Here is a 21,276-nt window from a genome sequence, read left to right on the forward strand (position 1 = left end):
AATTGTCTGGCTATTAGCACCATAGTAATTAATTACTTTCACGAAAGAGCCCCCTTACATTGTATTAATTGGGATTTTCAAACACTGACCCTCTATGTCAGATCTAATTTTGAATGAACCACAATACAAAACACTCTTTTTGCTAAGAGCATTATATATTAAAAAAAGACAGCTAAAATTAGTAAAGATATCCAACAATGGTGACACTACACATAAATACACATTCAGAGCCACAGGCACAATCAGAAAAACAACTGGAATAGTAGGAAATAAAACAGCCAACATTGGCAATTGCACAATATTAAATCAGATACACGATCTCATTAAAATAAGACAAATGGTAAAATACATTTAGGTATGATTCTTAGTGTAAAAAAATTGGTATATTTGTCTTCGCCGTTTGAAGACTAAATTTATCAAATATTCTTTGATCCATTGTTTCAAAAAATAGATTATTTTCAACTGATGGTTGTTAAAGTAAATTTCTGATCATGATTATGTATATAGGTTTCCTTAAACAAAGGTTTGCATATGTATTTTCTCAAAACTGCAGCAATTGGTGACATGGTACTGACCGTTAACAACTGTTAAGCAAAAACTTTTTTAAATAATACCCAATGCGTTCAGAAACTAAACAAACCAAGTTTATAGCATATTAGTGATTCAGTGCTATCATTACCGTTAGTTGTTCATTTGCACTTTTTATGTTTAAAATAGTTAAAATAAAGCAACAGTGATATAAAAAGGAAACCACAGATTGTTGAATGAATTCAGACTAATTCGTTGAGTACATCAATGTACCAGTATTGGAATATATGGATAATGGCCGTCTTGCAAATATTATAGTGACTCTGGCTATTTGGCATGTTCAAGATGTAATAGACATTAGTCTTAAATCAATGGAAACCCTTTTCATATTAAACACAGGTATTACAAACCAGATCACATTGTGTCAGTTTGTTTAAAAAAAAAAATACTAAAATCCACAGGATTAAACAAAAGCACATCAAACAAGTCTTAGAAAAGGCTGTACTCCAAGACACGAATGCAAATCCGGCCATCATGCTCTGTTTTCATGGCATTTGTTCCCAAGTGCTCTTTACCAAACAGAGTTATTTCGCACCATTCAGAAATGTATCTGTGAGAAAAGATTTTGTTCACACCTTTACAGGTTCTCAAGAAATACAAAAATAGTGTGTTATATAAAGTGTGTTATATAAAGTGATTCATATCTAATAATTAGTAAAAAAATAAAATAAAATAAAAGTGTTCCTGTAGCTGTGTGTTTGGGCTGTGAATTACTAAAGTTACAACAATAATATAACAAAGTTTCAATCATCATAGCGACTTAATTCTTAGAAATTCTGCTATGTTTGCAAATAAAGGCTTAAAGACGGACCTAAATAATTCATAAATTAGTGAAATAATCACTATGAAAAACTTTCTTTCCCATAAGAACTGATACACTGTTATTAATAGCACACAAGACAGAAATCTTGTTGGCATATAGTCACATGATATCGTACATTGTGTATTTTGATCTATGCATAGTGGTGTGTCATGTAATACCTATAGAGGAAAATTGGCAATAAAATAAAGACTAAAAGTAAGTGGCAAAGAAATAGACCATCACAGACTGTCATTATGAAAAAAAAGGAATAAGGGGAAATAAAATAGTCTCAAAAATCCTGTTCATGGTCATAGGTACCGCATTTAGTGTGAAGGGTGCATGCAGCGGGGTGGCAGTCTCTCTCTCGCTCATCCGCTGTCAGAGGAAACGGACAAAACTAGGGACAACCAGCCAGTGAAGCTCTGAAATCTTCCGTCAACAACTGTAAATAAAAAAAAAGTCTTAATATTATTAAATATAAAAAAACATTTCGGGTAAACACATTTCATGTTTTTTTTAAGGTCACCAGGGGTCTGTGGTATTTCCAAATGTATGGTACTAAATTTAGGAAAAAATAAGTGCAAAGCACTTACTGAATCCTTACCTTAGCACACAGATGATGCTTCAATAGAGGCCACACTCTATGAGGTTATTCTTGATGATGACATCAGTGACTGAATCAAACACAAACTGTACGTTCTTGGTGTCTGTGGCACAGGTGAAGTGTGTGTAGATCTCCTTTGTGTCCTTTCTTTTGTTCAGATCCTCAAACTGGCACTGGATGTAGGCCGCTGCTTCCTCATATGCATCCGTTCCTGAGCATCACAAGACAAATGTGAGTTTAAGATTTGTGTGATTAACACTGCTGTTCAAATGAAGATTTTTTTTTTTTTTGGCAAATAAATGAATATTTTTATCAAACAAATTACATTTTAACATGTATTAAACATAGAAAGATTTCTTAACGTTACTCCAACAACTAGGAATATGGAGAATGTCACATCAATGAACAAGGCAGAAGATGATTAGTCGGGGCACAATATAAAAATACTCAAGTATTTTTGGAGGAGTAAATTAAAGCTTTTTAGTCCAGTATGAAAAACAAGACTAATTCAAGTTTTCTATAATGGTCCAGCCCATTGGCCAAATATATTGTGCCACAATTCATCCATGACTGATTTCAATGGAATACACTAAGGACAAGCCAACAACTATAAATGTACTATGTTTTAAAAATAAAGACAGAGAGAGGCACTAAAACCTCTCCAAACCGGCAAGACTCAACTTTCACCCGGCCCTGAAGGATGATAACTAGCAGACACAAAACAGAGGTTTTTTTCCACAGTGCTTCCCCTCATCTGATAGGCTGTTCAAACTTAACCTCATGTAGTCCCTTCTTCATTTATATAACTTTTTATAAACAAGCAATACTTCATCCACTCTGTAGTTTGCCCTAAAGGCTCTACCAATATAATGATGCTTGAGTAAATATATGATTTACTGATTATCTGAAGTTTGATTTAATTTAGACGTGATTTAAATAGTTTTTAAGGACCATCTAAAACAAGTTAGTAATACAACAATTGTTGAATATATGGTCCTATTAGTGGCATCATCCTTCACCACATATACATTTAGCTGTGAGTTTACATGTAATGTTATTTAAGCCACTTAACAATCATAAGTATAATATTTCAATACTTTATTTAATCTCACCAGAGTATTCTGGGTAGCATATCGTGAGTGGACTTCTCTTGATCTTCTCTTCGAACAGATCCTTCTTATTGAGGAAGAGGATGATGGATGTGTCTGTGAACCACTTGTTGTTGCAGATGCTGTCAAAAAGCTTCATGCTCTCATGCATTCGGTTCTGTGGACACATCACGATCAACATATTGCTCAGAGACTCATTTATCTGTTTAACATTTGATCAGACATTTGAGATTTGCATTAAAAAATGCTCAGTGCCGTGACGGAATTAAGGGTTATTTAATTCTATAATGTGCATTTAGTTCCGCTGAAAGTCAATATGCAACCTAAAATCATCCTTTTATGGAAAAATAGTGTATTTTAAGAAATTGGGTCTCGTGAGGAAACTATGTGGGTTTTCCATGAGCTAAGAGAAAATCACTTTAACACAACCAGGACAAACGGAACATCCCCTGTGGTGGCTATGGAGAAATAAATAAAATACTGAGTTCTGCTAGTAGCTTTTCTCACTGATTATCATCTTTTACCATATTTGCATTAATCCGTCATATCAAATGTGTCTTTGAATTGGTCATGTGATCTTGCTAACAGACTAGTGTGCCATTCTGATTTAGCTGTGGGATCGCCGTGGGAAGGAAACTCACCATCTCTTCATCTTCAGCTAGGACCAGGTCATAGTCGCTGAGCGCCACACAGAAGATAATGGCAGTGACGCCTTCAAAACAATGAATCCATTTCTTCCGCTCTGAACGCTGACCACCAACATCAAACATCCTGTTTGGATACAAGCAGTAAACACTGTGATCAGGCCATGAGACAGAGACAGAGAGACAGAGAGAGAGACGACACTTACTTGAAGTAGAGCTCTTTGAAGGTGAAGTGTGTTTCTACAATGCCAGTGGTCTTGACCCGAGTTCTCAGCACATCTTGTTGAGTGGGCATGTAGGTGGGCTGGGATATCCTATCCAGGTCATTCAGATAGCTGGACAAGAGACAAACCATAGTGAGCATTTTTGAGTGAAACCACTTACAAAACAATATGTCAGGATGGTTTAAAGAGCATTTAGAAGGACATTTTAAAATCCCCACATTTCTCTTTAGATTCTTAATACTCCCAAATGCAGGATCTACGTAAAATGTACAGTATGTACTGTATAAGAGTCTCAGTAGCTGGAACACATTTAAAAAGGATGCACCTGTTCTGAGACCTGCACACATACTTTTATTTTATTATACTTTTATCTTTTTGAGCTGACAAGCATCACTGATATCATTATTCAACAGAATATGTGACATGAAGCTTTAAAGTCGATCTTTAAACGGCCCATGGCCCTGATAATGGCAATGATGGACTGGATAGTGTTGCTGTAAACCACGACTTTATACTGCTTGCACTCCTCATCTGAGTAACCATCTTCATGAATGATCCTGAAGTAAAACAAATCCGATAGGATAACTACATCTACTGCGCAAAAACAAAACATTTAAATCAACAAAATCCAATGATAACTGCCAGCAATGTTCCCTCTAGGCTGTTCTGATTCTGATGTTGGTCATCCACAAACCAAAATATTCAGTACAGAAAGCAAATAAAAATACATGTGATTAGAGAGAGAGAGAGAGAGAGAGAGAGAGAGAGACGGCAGTACAGGCCTGTGGCTAAAATAAAGATGTAGTGTTGCACGGTGTACCGATACTTCAAAAGTATTGCGATACTCGGAAATTAAAAACGTCACGATACCTAAATTGATCAGTATCGATACTTAAAAAAAAAAAAACGCCTCCCTATGGACGTCTGTGTTTTTTTCCTGACGCACGCAGCAAAGAACCTGCCGCTGTCAGTGTCATGTGACAAAACACTACAGCGAGATGGCTGCATGTGCGAGCACAAGTGGTCCACGACTCGTAGAAAAAGATGACGTGAGGAGTGACATATGGAAGTACGTTGCCTACCTTGCTCTGTTGCACGGTGCACCGATAATTAAAAAAAACGGAAATTAAAAACGTCACGATTCCTTAATTTATTAGTATCGATACTTCTAAGAATGACCGCGTTCCAGATTTGTAAGGCCGGCGACACACTGGCTGCGTGTCGTGTCCGTTTTTATTTCGGCTCCCATGTTAACTGCCTGCGTGACACACGCGTCTGGGCGCAGCTCGAGACGCGCGGAAAACGCGTGCATGCTAGAAATAGAACCGACGCCTATTTTTCACGCGACACGCAAGCGTGTTGGAAGCGTTTCCAGGCAAAATAGAATAGGAAAAGATGTTTCTATGTCATTTTGACACAAATGCATATTAATAAATGACATTTTGATGTTTGAAAGTTTTGACATAAATACAATAAATGTAATTTAAAAAAAATATTATCGATTTTCAAATATTGCACCTCTCAATACAGAACGAATTATTCTGTAGCCTATTTTGCCGTCAACACTGCCGACGTTGTCTTTGCTGCTGTACATTTATGTTTAACATGAAGCATAGGCCTTCCACAACTCTCTCCCCACATGTCAAATATATCACTAATGAGGCTTATCATATGTTACCAATATTAAACATTGTTTAATATAATCGCTGTTCATATTTTTATCCAAAGTTTAGAATCAAGATAAAGCTCTTATGTTTCTTATGATAAATGAGATAATGCTGCTAAATTTATAAAAAAAAAATTACCTTGAATGTCATTGCTCTAATTTATTTTTTATATTTGTATATTTCATATTTTGTTCAAATGTTTAATATATCTGCTGTTCATATGTTTATTTATTAGTGTGTTATATGATTAGAATATTGTCCCGGTTTTAAAATAAAGCACAGCAATGATATTTGAGAGTGTTTCTCCCTTTTCAGGAAAAGTATCGAAATCGCAATACTTGACTTGGTATCGGTATCGAAACAATAATTTTGGTATCGTGACAACACTATAAAGATGTATCCATCAAACGACCCATCCACTCTGATTCTGCCATAATACAGCATAAAACGTCTTTCTCATTGGAAGATTTGGTTCTATAGTTTCAATGCATGAGCGCATGAGTTCACTGAGAGGAGAGAAGTTTGCTCTAGATTATTATTACTGGAAAAATTCTTAGTGGCTACCAAAGCTGAAAACAGAGTGAAAGAATGACGGTACCATGGAAAAAATCTGTGAGGGGAAAAAAAGTTGTGCAATGCAATTCAGAAAGCCACAAATTTCCCCACAGTAAAAGAGCTGGAATCTACCAGGTAAAAAAAAATGTTAAACAGGTCTGCACAAGGCTAAAGGAACTGTGCCTCAGCTGTACAACTCTGCCTCAACCTGAACCTTCCCCATTTAGGAAAACAAAACCTGATTTATTGCACATCAAACACTTCAAACAAAAGCATGATGATTCTGTGGAGACAAATGATGGTACAATAAACCAAAGGTTTTGTAAGTAAAAACAATATTTGCAAAATTACTATCTAAAATTATAAGCCAAAATAAACACTGGCATGTTCTGTTCAAATTATTGTATACTAAAATTTATAAAAGTATTTGGACACTTAAATGTTTATGAATGTTACTGCATTATACAACAAAATATCAAACCAACAACATTTATTTGATAGAAACATAGCACAAACAAAAAATCTGTTTATTTATATATTATTTAGACATGTTCTGGATGTCAAACATGTTATCGTGATGAACTGCATCTGTGGTCACTCTGCTAGGCCCCACAGAATAGCTTGTGAAAAAAGTGAAAGTGCACTTACTATGCTGCTGAATCATTGAGTTGATACTCTCGTGATCTGATGAAACACGTCTGCACTCCCTCATCCTTCCACAGCTGGCGGATGACCCCAGAGAGCTCAGGGGTCATGACCCCTTCTTCTGCAGTGCCCGCGAGGACGAAAAGCTGACGAGCGTCATCCTGATGTTAAACAGAACAAAATCTGAAAACTGGTCTCCTTTAATGATACTATAAGCTGTCAGTCCATTTCAATTTTGAATATGGAGTTTGTTACTCATAATTCTTTTGACTGATGAATTCTTTTTGACCGATTCATTACAACATACCTCATAAGCTCATGAATCAAGCTACACGAGGTGTGTTGCATGTTTGTTTTCGTATGACAGGAATTAGAAATAATATATATATTTTTTTAAATATTGCTGTATATTACCACGTATATTGCTGCATATAAATAATTAAATATCATTCTTCCTTGTGTTAATTTGGTAAAAAACAGGGGAATCCTCAGTAGATTCCAAAGAGGGAAAACATCAGTAGATTCTTTCTGTATTGAGATATTGTGACCAATTATGGTGGTTCACTTCAGAGCATATATTATAAATGATTGAAATACTTTTGTCCTGGGAAGGCTGAAAAGAAGAACTAAACTCAGTTTGAGTTGTCCCGAGGGTGAATTTTGTAAACATTGTTGTACTCAAATTCCATAACTATGCAGTCAAGACAAGAGAAGTAATAAATTATTGTTTATGGGTAATTCTGCGTGCATTTTTTATTTGTGTGTCTTACCGCTCTTGCAGAGTCCCCAAAGTCGATCTTTAAACGGCCCATGGCCCTGATAATGGCAATGATGGACTGGATAGTGTTGCTGTAAACCACGACTTTATACTGCTTGCACTCCTCATCTGAGTAACCATCTTCATGAATGATCCTGAAATAAAACAAATCCAATAGGATAACTACATCTACTGCGCATTAAAATCAACAAAATCCAATGATAACTGCCAGCAATGTTCCCTCTAGGCCAGGGATGGGCAACTTCGGTCCTGGAGGGCCACTGTCCTGCAGAGTTTAGCTCCAACCCTGGCAAAAACTCTTTTCTAGTAATCCTGAAAACATTGATTAGCTTGTTCAGGTGTGTTTAATTAGGGTTGGAGCTAAACTCTGCAGGACAGTGGCCCTCCAGGACTGAAGTTGCCCATCCCTGCTCTAGGCTGTTCTGATGTTGGTCATCCACAAACCAAAATATTTAGTACAGAAAGCAAATAAAAATACATGTGATTGCTTGAATGGCCATATAACCATTCATTTATTTACAAATTTTCATATAAAATATGTATTATACACACTGATTTTCAATGTATTTGGATTATATATATATACAAGAATATATAAGAACATACAATAATCTCTATATAATTTATATAAACATAAATGTATGTATAGTATAAAAGAATATAATTTAAAACATTACAATATTAATATAATAACACACACACACATATACACGTGTGTATATATATATATATATATATATATATATATATATATATATATATATACATATACATATACACATACACATACACATACATGTACATATATATATGAAATTATCTAATCTACCACTATTATCATGGTGCCCGAAGGGTCTGCTCAGTTCCTTTTTTTTTTTTTTTGAGAGGTTTTGCACAACAAAAACAAAAATGGATAAATAAAAAAAAAGATTAAAAATAATAATAATAATCAAAACACTCACTTCATTTGCTTAACTATTGTACTCTTCCCTGATTCCCCAGCACCTAAAAGAGGACAAAAAAACACAGAACGTGGTTGATGAGGTTGATATGGCAAATCGATAAATGCAGTCTATTCGCCTGACCCCAAACATCACACGCTCAGGAGAAGGTCTGCATTAGATGAATAGAAGCTTTCAACCTCTGCCTCCCACATCACAAGCCCAGCATGAGCTGCAGAATGAGCTCTCTATTTCGGGTTGCGCTTGCCATACGGTGAGATTAAATGCCCTGAAGATGAAAGGTTCATCTGATGTTAGTTCCCCCAGCCAAAGTGTTTGTTAGGACAGCAGGAGCTACGATATGTGAGCTTTTTATAAACAAGTCAAATGACTCACTTGGATGGCTTATTAACCAACACACCAGAAAAAGATGTTTGTACAAACATGAGCAAACAGGCCAGTGGACGCATGGTGTGTACATAATCCAATGCTTAACTATAATTCTCAATTGACGAGTGAAATGAATAACAGGAATGAATAGAACATATTTCACGTTTTTATGCAAATTGGCAGATATTGCATGATGTTTTTAACACATTTTAGATATGGAGTAACAGATTCTGTCCCCTACAAAATACTTTTCCATTACCAGAGATACCCGAGGTTACCCGTTGAACTTCATATATTCTTTGGCTTGCCATTCTGGTGAAAAATTCAATCAATCAATCAATCAATCAATCAATCAATGTTGTTTTAAAAAGCAACACAACTGAGGTTGACCAAAGTACCGTACAATAAAAGAATCACAATGAATTAAAAAGGAAAAAGACAGAGGAAAAAATTCAGCCCACTTGGTCAATTGTTCAATCTTCAGGATCATTTGTGCTGGTGGTTACATGCAGCAAATCTACTGTAAGATGCATCAAGGGTTAGATCAATAATTTTCTGCTTCTGAGGTGTGGATTGCTGCCCTATTAGCTCAAATTTTTTGGCAGGGCGAGGGAATAACTGTGGGTCTTTGGGGCTAGAGAATCATGTGAAAAATTTCTTCTGAGCGTCTTGAACCGCAGGCATGCTGCAGCCGAGAGTGGGACGGCCAAAACGTCCTGCCACGTTTGATGAGGTCTTGGCACAAGTAAAAGCACAATGAGTTATCAATGGCTGAGAGAAATCCAGCCCTGGACTTTCCAAACAGATAGAGAACATGCAAACCTATTGACCTTTCCAACAGTGATCAGTTAAGCAAGCCGAATCTGGGGTTTTTAAAGGAGTAGTTCACCCAAAAAAGCCGAATTTCTACACAAATCATTAAAATTGGGTTAATATTATGAACTGGATCAAATAATTCCTAAAGAGAACTGCAAAATCTCATGAATCTGACATTGTTACTTCTCTCATTAACATAAGTAGAGTCAGCAATATAATGACAGCATCATAGATTTAGACAGCATCATAAAATTAGATCAAAACCTAAAGGACAAAAATCATATTTAAATTGTACTATTTATAATTGCAAAAAAAAAAAAACGGTACCTTATAAAAACATTGTTTAATTTCACATATATATTGCATAATAAATTAAACCGCCAATTTAGTTCAAATAAATAAATAAATAAATATATAAATAAAGTCCAAAACCATGAGCAAATGATGTTGGGCTCATATCGGCAACCATTGTGTGGTTTTATCACTAAGCTAACAATCTAACTAGCTAACTCACACACGTTCTGGATTCTGTCCGAGCATCAGGTCTTGCAGGCAGGACTGTGCAGCACAGCCACAAAATCTCCACATACACATCTGTGAATGCTTTGAATGGGTGTGTGAATAGCTCACTCCTGCTGTAATTATATACAGTAGTTAGTTGCAGTGGCATGTGCAGTGTGGTTAAGATCACTACAATTATCAACCCCAGCTTTATTTTCCTTTAGCTTTTTCAACAGTGCAGGTTCACATAGAGCTGTGAGCAGACAGACACCAGATGCCAAACCCCCTACTGAGCAATATCCTCCAGTGGGATAATCATAGTGTTATCAAACAGAAACTAATTTTACATTAAGACGTCTTCCCTCAGTTGACAAGCAAAACGTTTCTTTTAGAAACTAACAGTTGTTTAAGAGAGAGTTCACACCAAAAAATTTAAAGCCTGTCATTTGCCTTTACTCAACCTCATTGTTTCTGTGGAAAACAAAAGGATATACATTTAAATCTTCACACAGCTCTTTTTCAAACAGGAACCTTTACAGTGACCCGTGTGACCTTTTGAGAGACCGCTTCCTAAAATATAAAGGCAAGTACATATTTTCACATATAAAAACCCAAATACACTTTGTGACAAAAATATTAATATTAAGTGTGCTATTATAAAGACAACACGTTTCTAAATGTTTGCAGTGTTCATTCAACACAACAGCATACATAATTGTCATGGGTGAACTATTCCTATAACCAGTGAAAATGTACAGCACACATGTGAAACAAAATGAATAAGATAATATATAACAGGATTATTTTAGTACTATTTATACTATTTTAGTACAATTAATATTTGATTAAGCTTTTATTTTTATATTTTCAGCTTTACTTTATTTTTTAGATCAGTTTTTAGAGTAATTGTAGTACTGTAACATATATATTCTGTTTTAGTTTAGTTTTCACTGTTTCCTGTTCTGGTTTGCCTGTGCTGTCAGTTCATTTGTCCGGTATCGGCTAAGTTTAATGTAGTTGTTTGCAAATTTAATAGGGACCGTTTTTGTTCCCTATTCCTTTCTTTGTGCGCGTTCAATACAGCCATTTGTGACAGAATTCCGGACCCTAAGAAACGTTTTTCTTTCTTTTTCCCTTTCTACCCTCGCATATAGACCTACCTGCTGTCCAACCCAGAGCAGAAGGACCATTCCCTGGAGGACCACACTAGAGTTTTTTTTTAATCTGGCGTGCCGAACTCCCTATCCGGACCACTCAGCGAGTTGTCCAAGGCATGCCTCCCATAGAATGGTCCTCAAGAGGATTTATCCATGTTTGTGGAGTGGGTTCTGGTGAACGCATCGGCGTTAACCATCTGCCCAGCGGAGGACATCACCAGCCCCACTCTTGACCCAAAGCCCAGCCAGCCATCACCCCGATGCACGGAAATTCCAACTTCCAACTCCCTTGGCTCCACCTGGGACCAACATCCTTATGGCTCCACCAGGCTCCCTTGTCCCTCCGGGTCAGCCTTGGTCAGACATCACTCTGCCTGCGCCACAGACTTACGGGCCTTACGCTACACTTCATCCCTCCAATGGCTCCATCCCTCTATCAGCTCCATCTCCGTCCATCGTGCCCCTGGTGTCGACAGCCAAATCTCCTCCATGGCTCCTTCCTCCCTCGACTCTGCCGGGGGCCATCGTCCTGGCTGCGCACTGGGTTCCTGTCTGACTACTAATGTTCCTGGTTACTCCCAACGTCATCGCCACCCTGACCTCTCCTTCTGTCATCTCCTCCGGTGTCCTGCACTTCGCCAGCCCCTCGTCCTCCTCCAAAGCCGTACCTTCCTGAAACCGGGGACTATGTAACATGTATGTTCTGTTTTAGTTTTGTTTTTCACTGTGTTTCCTGTTCTGGCTTGCCTGTGTTCTTTGTGCCTTAATTAGTTGCTGATTTATATCACCTGTTCATACTTATTTTGATTACTCTCCCTGTCCATTTAAACCCTGAGTTCTGTCAGTTCATTTGTCCGTCATTGTCTAAGTTAAAAGTGGTTGTTTGTGTAGATTTGTGTTCTAGAAGTGTTTTGTGTAGATTTAATAAATACTTTTTTTGTTCCCTATTCCTTTCATCATGCACGTTCATTACAGTGACAAGTACAAGTACCTGTGTTCATCATATTTTATTTCAGTTAGTTGCCAATTAAAGATTTTAAATTTTTGTTACATTTTGAAGTTTCAAAGGATTTTCATCTAATATTTATATTTTATTTAGACAATTTTCAGTGAAACAATTTTTAGTTCTAGTTAACGATAACAACGCTGATATACTCAGTTGTGTGGAATAGAAAGAGATGAACAACAGTGGAATATAAAATAAGCTATTTTAAGAAATGTATCCATTTAAGTCGATAGCCTCCAATGTAGTTTGGTTCCTAATTTTCTTCATCATAATATCTTCTTGTTTTGTGTTTCGCAGAAGTAAGTCAGACAGGTTTGGAATGATATAAAGGCGAGAAAATTATGACCGATTTTTCATTTCTGGGTGTAGTATCCCTTTAAACAGACCACTTGAATTGCAGTTCAGCTAGAAACAATAGTATAGTCATCATAGCCTAATGCCCCTGAATCTGCTGATGTCAGGAAAGCCACAATGAACACAAAGAAAAATCCACAAGTGAGTTCTCACAATGTGATTAAGCTAAGAGCTCATTGTGCAGTGCTAATTACAACTCAGCCATAGTCAACTCTGTTAGACAGTTGCAATCCTCTTGCCAACAGGGATGTAGCCATGCTGTCTAAACTGGCCAGCAGTATTAAAACAGCGAGAGCAAATAAAAATGATTTGGTAATTCAGGACGACTCTCAGAACTCGCCGTCCTTAGACAGTTCTTTCATAACGGCTTTTATTTATGAACTCCATTCTGAGTTTAACGGAGCATGTAATATTCGGCTCATTGAAATGCTTGCCCCACTTCCAGTATACTGTGGGTTTCTGCATTCAGAGTAAAAAGCCAAACCCCCTAACATGCCCCAATGCACGAATTAAATGCCAAGAGGAGAAGGGTTACATAACTTGAGAAAAAAAAAGAGACAAAAAAAAAGATGATTTTCATGCACACAAAGACTTGTATATGGCAAGCCATTAACATTTAATCCTTAAAACCTACTAGTATCCATTTTCATGCTACTAGTACTTATTTTTTAGATACTAGTATCTATTCCATTAAGTACTAGTAGTAATTCATTAGCTACAAGTGCTTTTTTTTTTTTTAGGTACTAGTGCCTATCCGTTTGATACTAGTGCTTATTCTTTAGGTACTAGTTCTTATTTATTAGATACTAGTACTTATTCCAATAGTGTCTAGTATTTAATTATACCTAACTTGTTAAGAAAAACTAGAACTAGGCTAGTGCTTATTTTTTAGGTACTAGTAACATTTTAGATCAAAGATATCCTTACCTTAATAGATACTAGTACTATTTAAATAATAAGTATGCAGATAATATGTTGAATATTAATGAACCAACAACATATCAAAGAGAGATGACACACAAAACGGACTGAATTGCACAAGGCCGTTTTTATAATAACAATATAATAATAGCCTACCTTTTTAATGGTATTTGAGTAAAAAATTATTAATAGGCATATGTAATATAGCCTAGTGCATATATAATCATTCTCAGACTCAGATTAATATTCCGAATTTCTGATTGTAAGGAATTATGAATGCTCTCCAAAAATCCCAATCTCTGGATAGTGTGGTTGTTTGGCTGGTGGGTATGAACAGGTTTTTGGATCTACTTAACTGTTGTTTGAATTTTATTATTGGCAGTTAAGTCTTTATTATAGCCTACTGTACATTCAAAACAATAAATATCATATTAAACATATCTTTCCTTGCGTTCATGCTAACCAATTAGCTAGATAAACCAACAAAGTTGGTTACTTATGAAAAATCCATCTTCTATAGTTTTAGTTTAGCCTGCATTACCATATGAACTCTGATTGGATGGTTGAGAGTATACTCATGATTATGTAATGATCTGTTAAAAGAAGATATCTCTTAATATTATCTTACTAGCTCCTTATGAGGTTGAAGATATCTGCAAATTAATAGATACTAGTAGCTATTCTGTTTTGATATCATCTATTAATTTATGACTAGTAATTATTCCAATATACAATTACTTTTCATTCGATACTAGTACCTATTTAATAGATACTAGTAGTTATTCGTTAAGTACTAGTACTTATTTATTAGACACTAATTCAATTAAAACTAGAGTTCAATTAAAAATCTTACTAGTAAAATAAAAAATCTTACAAGTAACATTTGGAATAAATACTATTATCTAATAAATAGGTACTAGTATCTATTGAATAAGTACTAGTAGCTAATTAATAAGTACTAGTATCTATTTAATAGGAACTAGTATATATTTAATAGGTACTACTAGTATCTATTGAATAAGTTATAGTAGCTAATGAATAAGTTCCAGTATCTAGTAATAGGTACTAGTATCTAAAAAATATATACTAGTACTTAATGAATAACTACTAGGCCTAGTATCTAATAAATACGTACTAGTCACAATTGGAATACATACTAGTCAGAACTGAATAGTTGATATCAGAATGACAGATCCCCATAGAAATCAATGGCAAAAATGTTAAATGTGTTACTAGTAGGGTTGGGTATCATTTGGGGTTTTTTCGATACTGGTGCCAAATCGATACTTTTAAAACGGTACCGGTGCCTAAACGGTGCCTGAACCGATACTTTAAAAAAAGAGAGCCTCAAAACGATGGTGAATGACATTAAATAACGGCTTTTTTATTGAAAAAAATAATAAAAAAATTCTTACAATTGAATATATTAAAATTGTAGTGTAAATATATAAATATAAGTAGTCTAAACAAAATAAATTTACATAACAAATTCACAATAGAACCTAAGCCACCTAACCCAAATACAATAATTAAACACTAAATAACACTACAGTACTAATAACAGCAAAGTAGTCTGTATTCGGTATGCTAAAAACCAGCTTTAAATTTCAGCAATTCTTTTCACATTTTTTGCCTTCTCTGGCCAAATACGACACCTCTCCTGACTTAGCCTATTGCATGTCCTGCTGTACAAGGTGAGCGTTATTTTAGAACGCATCACCTTAAATACTGTGACGCGAAACCCCTCGTGGAAGAATGCCGTCATTTACAACTGTGACAATGAGCGCTCATCAGGATCAACTGAAGGCTGGATTTTCAAAAGTACGTGAGGTTCGCGGCTCTATTGTTGCAGTAAACTTGCACAACGTTATTGAATTAATAATTTATTAGATGTACGCCAGTCTGTTATTGTATGGACATCGACTTTACATTTTCACACTAAACATGAAACGGAACAAAACGAACAGTGATTGGTTGCGTTACATGTCAGTCAGTCCTTGGCTGATATTTTTATTCTTAAATACATGTAAGTGAATGTGTTTTGTCATTTAAGAAACCTTTATAATGATCATGATTCATGTTAGTTGATCTATAACGCACAATGGGCGCCATGTTAGTACGCACTGCAGTTCAGAGAATTGAATCTGTCAGATTTAGGCCTACAACACATCAATTCATCCACTTCTCCCAAAATACATTAAAGTAAGTGGCTGTGAAGTGTGAGAAGAACAGAGTAAATTTTATAGTTACCTACACAATGTGTGTCTAAACACGTCATCCATTTATAATTGAAAGGATTGTTATTGCCACTTCCATAGACATCAGTGTGTATTTTACAAACTATAAATGTTGTTTTGCTAGTACTTATGTGTATTTAAATGTCTGAAAACTAAAATAAACCTTATGTGGTTGAAAACACTGAATAGTTGTGATATAATATGACAGCGCTGAGAGCGTCTGTCTCTGGCTCAGCGCCAGCCAACACTAAATTTGAATTTAGAAGTTGATGATGATCATGCGATCTGAACGTTCTAATCACACCGGTGTGAACGATCGTACGCGTCAAAGGGTTAACTAGCGATCACATGCGGTGATGATGCTTTTTACGTCCGTTTCGGAGAACCAGAGGGCAAATATTTCAAAAGACAGCTGAGGTATTTAAGTGGCACCGAAATGAGGCACCGAAATCTACATTTTGATTCGGTCCGGTTACATACCGGTTACTAATGGCTCGTTTCCACTGAGCGGTACGGTACGGTACGGAACGGTACGCATTTATTTGCGTTTCCACTATCAAAAGTTGTGAATGGTACCAAAATGCCGAACCGTACCGTACCACTTTTTAGGTACCCTTCCATTGGGGTACCTAGCACAGTGGAACGGTACTAAAAGGTGGAGCTAGACTCACTGCAGGACGTTGATTGGTTGACAGGGAATCATCACTTGCGCGTGCCACAAGGGGAATGACAACATAAAAAGCGCCATTTTTTAATATACAGTTTATAATACTACTGTTACTGTATGACGAAATGTAATTTTAAGAGTTTTTCAGGCAAGAATGTAGTTGTTTAAAGCTCAAATCTGTGGTTTATTTATAAAGATGATTTTTTTTCCCCCGGTTGTGAGATCCATGCGGTCAGCGGGCGCTCGGCGCTCATGTTTCCCGGCTGGATGAGCCTTTCCTCGGCTAGTTCTTCTGACGTTCGCCGCTGACGGTAGTGGTTAAACATGAGATATAATTCGTCTTGTGTAGACCTAACGGGCGTTATAGGCTATTTGTATTTAACTTTACTGTTGTTGTAATGTTAGACTAGAGCACTGCATTTGGATATTTGACTGAATTGTTTGCTTTATGTCTTATTGTATAGCTTCTTGTACCTTTTACTTAAACTTTTATATTGGCTATTATTGATAAAACTGAAATTTTACAAAAAGAAATATGGTTTCTTGTCATTTTTTTATTACAAGATTATCACTGATGTTTATTGCAACATTTGTACAAATGCATATATTGCCTGAAATATGTTTAATTTTTTTTTATTTAAACGAAAAGAGGTAACGTTAGGGTTGTGTTTTAAATTTCGTTTTGTTATAAATAGAATAACGAATAACGTGCAGTGAATAATCAATATGCGTTGCGCATGAACCACATTTGTGTCCCTATAATGTTTAATTTATTTAAATGAAAACGAAAAGAGGCAGAGTGGTGTTTTATAACATATTTCGTTTTATTGTTGCTTAAAATGTACATACAGAGTAACAGAGATAACCGGAGTAGCAGAGCGACGCTTTAAGAACGTGCTGTACCATTTGCATGTAGAAGTCGCACATGGCAAGTACAAACTTTGCGTACTTGATATTGAGAAAAGCCTAATGTCGCCGCTTGTCTTCTTGTGACAAACATGTCGAGGAGCAAGAACAAGATCTGCTGTATGTCATCCATTGTAGTTTACTATGTTCTTGTTCGCGCGAAAATGACGTCGATCGAAACACCACGCATATCAAGTAAGGGTACTGTTGGCAGTGGAAACGCTAGCCAGATCATGGTTAACAGATCCGAACCGTACCGTACTGTCCCGTACCGTACCGTACTGCTCAGTGGAAACGAGCCATTAGGTACCGGTTCCATATCGGTGTCTGGTTTCGGTACCCAACCCTAGTTACTAGTAACAAAAGAATAGCCTAGTTACTAGTCACTATTGAAATAAGTACTAGTATCTAATAAATAAGTACTAGTACCAATTTAATAGGCACTAGAATCTAATTAAGTACTAGCCTAGTGTCTATTTAATAGGTACTAGTAAAATGAATGAGTACCAGTCTCTAATACAATAAGAACTAGTATCTTTTAAAAATGTACTAGTATCTAAAGAATAGGCACTAGTACCTAAAGAATAAGCACTAGTACTTAATGGAATACATACTAGTATCTAAAAAATAAGTACTAGTAGCATGAAAATAGATACTAGTAGGTTTTGAGGATTAAATGTTAGAATTGCTTGCCATACTTGTACAAATGTTTACCCTCTGACAGGAATGCTGTCTTGGATATTGTTTGTCATCATCTAATCTGTTTGTGACTTAAAAATGTAAACATGAATTCGACAATATCACCAATAAACAAAGTGATCATAACTTTTGATTGTGTAATCTACTTTCTACTGTTTTGACAGAGAATCTGCATGCAGAAGAATATCACAGTCCAAAGGAATTGCCTCCCACACAAAAATCACAGAGGTCACTCCATATTTGACCACTCCTCTGACAAATCCCAGAATGGTTTACTCAAGAGAAACAACCTGTCAACAGCTGAAAGCAACAAGGCATTTTCTACATCATTGGAATATATATTTACATTACTTCTTTTAGCACTTTTATTCAAACTCCAAAGCAACCCACAAATAATCAGAGAGTTGTGTCTAGTTATCTGAGAGAGTTGTGTCTAATTACTATGCACCATCTACAGTATATTACAGTACACTAGCTGACTACCTGGGGCCGGTTGCATAAACCTCTAAGACTAGTCTTACAAGTTAGACATCAATTTATTTTCTTTAAGACGGTTCATAGCTTTTTTAAATCAGTTACATAAAAACGTAGATAAGCCTACTTTGAGACCGAAAACTAAGACTGACTGCCCCTGACTAACTGCTAGTAGGTCATACTAAAACTTAAGACACTGTCTTAACATTATGGCTATGTTTATGCAACCGGCCGCTGCTCTGTAAATATATGGGGTGGCTCTGTCTCTGAAAATTAGCATGCTACCAATAAAGTATCCAAAAACAAATAGACAGACAAAACACCAGTATTTTGTCACTCTAATGGTCAAAAACAGCCATTATCTTCTGCATTCCATCACCCTTTTATAGTTGGAATACTGCCACAATCACACCATTACTTTCCGCTATTTTCCTCCATCACACTGCCGTGATTCCAGGGTGTGTTAGTGTGGGTTTGGTTATGTCATACAGAGCAACCAAATGGTGTAGGTAAAATATGGTAATAGCCTAAATAAAGGTGATGCTCAATGGATGATTTAGGACACCGGGGGAGGATTTCCACGGGGAAACATGTTTTGACAGCACACTGAGCCAAGACTAGTAAAAACACAACACATTCTGAATCAACTGTTATTAGTCCACATGAAAACAGTTTTGAATCCTAATAGCCTATTCATCAGGTTGTCGACCTTTTTAAGCTGATTTTTTAAAGTTTTGTTGCTGCCTTTGTAATATTACCGAGAATATTTGCAGTGATAAGTTCATTTCACTTTTTGGACAGCTTTAAAGCATTAAGACAATCGAGTTGAAGCTCCGAAAGCGCTTAAAACAGAGATATAACAGGGGAAAAATACACATTGTACTCGCAACATAGCATGAATTATTGAATACTGGTATTATGAAAGTTTATCATACCGAGCAGCAGTAGTTTGACTTCTCTGGATGCTTTCTCTCCGTCCTTTTGCAGGTTCCGATCAATCATCTTACTCCTCTCCATCGCTTCTTTATCTTCAGCACTTAAAGTGCAACCCATTTTGCAAAACGTTTATAAAACAATTAATAAACACCTTTAAAACTGAACGCGGTTGTAATTATCCTAGAGCTTGAAGAATAACGAAGCCAAAGCGAGAAAAGGCGTTGGCAGGTTTGCACGTGATGCTGCTAGCGTATGAAAACAGATCCTTTAAAACATGTTAAATGGCAGCTCTGATAACATCAATATATACTTGACCGCTGCAACTACATTAGCTGGGACAGCACAAAGTAACGTTACCCAAAACCAGAAACACAGAAGAATAATGTTTCCGTGACTAAAAAGTTTCCATCGATGAGGCTCTGCGGTCTGTTTTGAACGCCAGTTTAATTTTTTTTTTCGCAAAAACGGTATCCAAGACTGTAACGTTATCCAAAACAATAAATGTCTCGAAGTGGATCACAGTGGTGCTGTTAAAGATTCGGTGTTTTTGAACGAATCTTTGAAGTGAACGGATCGTTCTGGTTCACTTCCATATGCACTGAATCAAATGTTTGGTTCGTAGAAGTCTCTCCCCTTTGAAGCGTGTGACTGCTTTCCTGCCTTCTCGCCTAGACTGACACACGAACCAACAGAAATCGACTGCGACTTGTGAGGGAGAAATATTATTGGTTGGGATTACTGGACGAACACGCCCATTTCACAAACGATTCAGTTTTAAGTTTAAACGAAACTCGGAGCGCCAGATTCGAATGATGTAGGCTAATTTGTTATATCGTTCTTGAACGAGGATTTGATTAATAGTGTGTAAAAATGTGTACTGAAAATGTTGTAATTACTTACACACCCTTTATGTTGTTCCAAACCTGTATAAGTTTCTTCTGTTGAACACAAAAGAAGATATTTTAGAGTAACCAGACAGTTAACGGCACCCATTGACTTCCATAGTAGGAAAAAACACTAGGGAAGTCAATGTCTGGTAACCAATATTCTTTAAAATATCTTATTTTGTGTTCAAAAGAAGAAAAAAAGAAACGCACACAGGTTTGGAACAGCATGAGGGTGAGTAAATGATGACAAAATTTCATTTTTGGGTGAACTATCCCTTTAAGAATTTCAAGCCCTAAGACATGATCAAGAGTCTACACATAATATTCGATGCAAGGGTGCCCCCGCAGAAATGACTTTTAGCAAAATCGCTGCAAAATGAATTAGATAAAGTATTGCAGGACATTTGAGTTATTTAGCTATTGACCTTTTAAAACTGGACTGATTGTAATCAACAGGATAGTTTAACTTTAAGACTTTTGTTTAAATTTTTTATCATTTTAAATACAAACTAGGCTACCATGCCATCTCAGTGCATGTTTACCGAGAGAGAAACAAACTTTTTGCTTGTAAAATGATGCAGCAGGTTATGATAAGGGTCTTTTGCTCATGAACGCACTCCCTTAGCCAGAGAAATGTCACAGAGGATAAGTTACCATGGAAACACCAAGTCCCACAGTGGTTGAGAATAAAGCCTGTGTTCCGCCACTAAATCACAGTTGAGCTGAGTCTGGATTTGTTTCGTTTCACTATGGATCTCGGACTTAAGA

The 21,276-nt window shown here is 36.2% G+C and overlaps 1 protein-coding gene across 1 annotated transcript; it reads right to left on the minus strand.

Moving 5' to 3' along the window:
- Positions 1-134: 134 nt before the first annotated feature.
- On the minus strand, positions 135-20,296 carry gnai3 (guanine nucleotide binding protein (G protein), alpha inhibiting activity polypeptide 3). Its single transcript, XM_084087333.1, has 9 exons — positions 19,621-20,296; positions 8,579-8,621; positions 7,609-7,750; positions 6,842-6,999; positions 3,954-4,082; positions 3,745-3,874; positions 3,107-3,260; positions 1,995-2,205; positions 135-1,832 (listed from the first exon to the last, which is right to left on the minus strand). The coding sequence occupies exons 1-8, from the start codon at positions 19,736-19,738 to the stop codon at positions 2,015-2,017; spliced, it is 1,065 nt and encodes a 354-aa protein (XP_083943459.1). The 5' UTR covers positions 19,739-20,296; the 3' UTR covers positions 135-1,832; positions 1,995-2,014.
- Positions 20,297-21,276: the final 980 nt, after the last annotated feature.

The sequence above is a fragment of the Abramis brama genome (genome assembly GCF_963993115.1).
Source record: "Abramis brama genome assembly, chromosome: 16".
Classification (NCBI taxonomy): Eukaryota; Metazoa; Chordata; class Actinopteri; order Cypriniformes; family Leuciscidae; genus Abramis; species Abramis brama.

Excerpts from the sequence above, each read along its gene's own strand:
- gnai3 (XM_084087333.1), bottom strand. The coding sequence starts at position 19,738 with ATGGGTTGCACTTTAAGTGCTGAAGATAAAGAAGCGATGGAGAGGAGT. Across the intron at positions 7,751-8,578 it reads ACAATAGTTAAGCAAATGAA|GATCATTCATGAAGATGGTT; the intron begins GTGAGTGTTTTG and ends GTTTTATTTCAG. Across the intron at positions 4,083-6,841 it reads CTCAATGATTCAGCAGCATA|CTATCTGAATGACCTGGATA; the intron begins GTAAGTGCACTT and ends TCTCTTGTCCAG.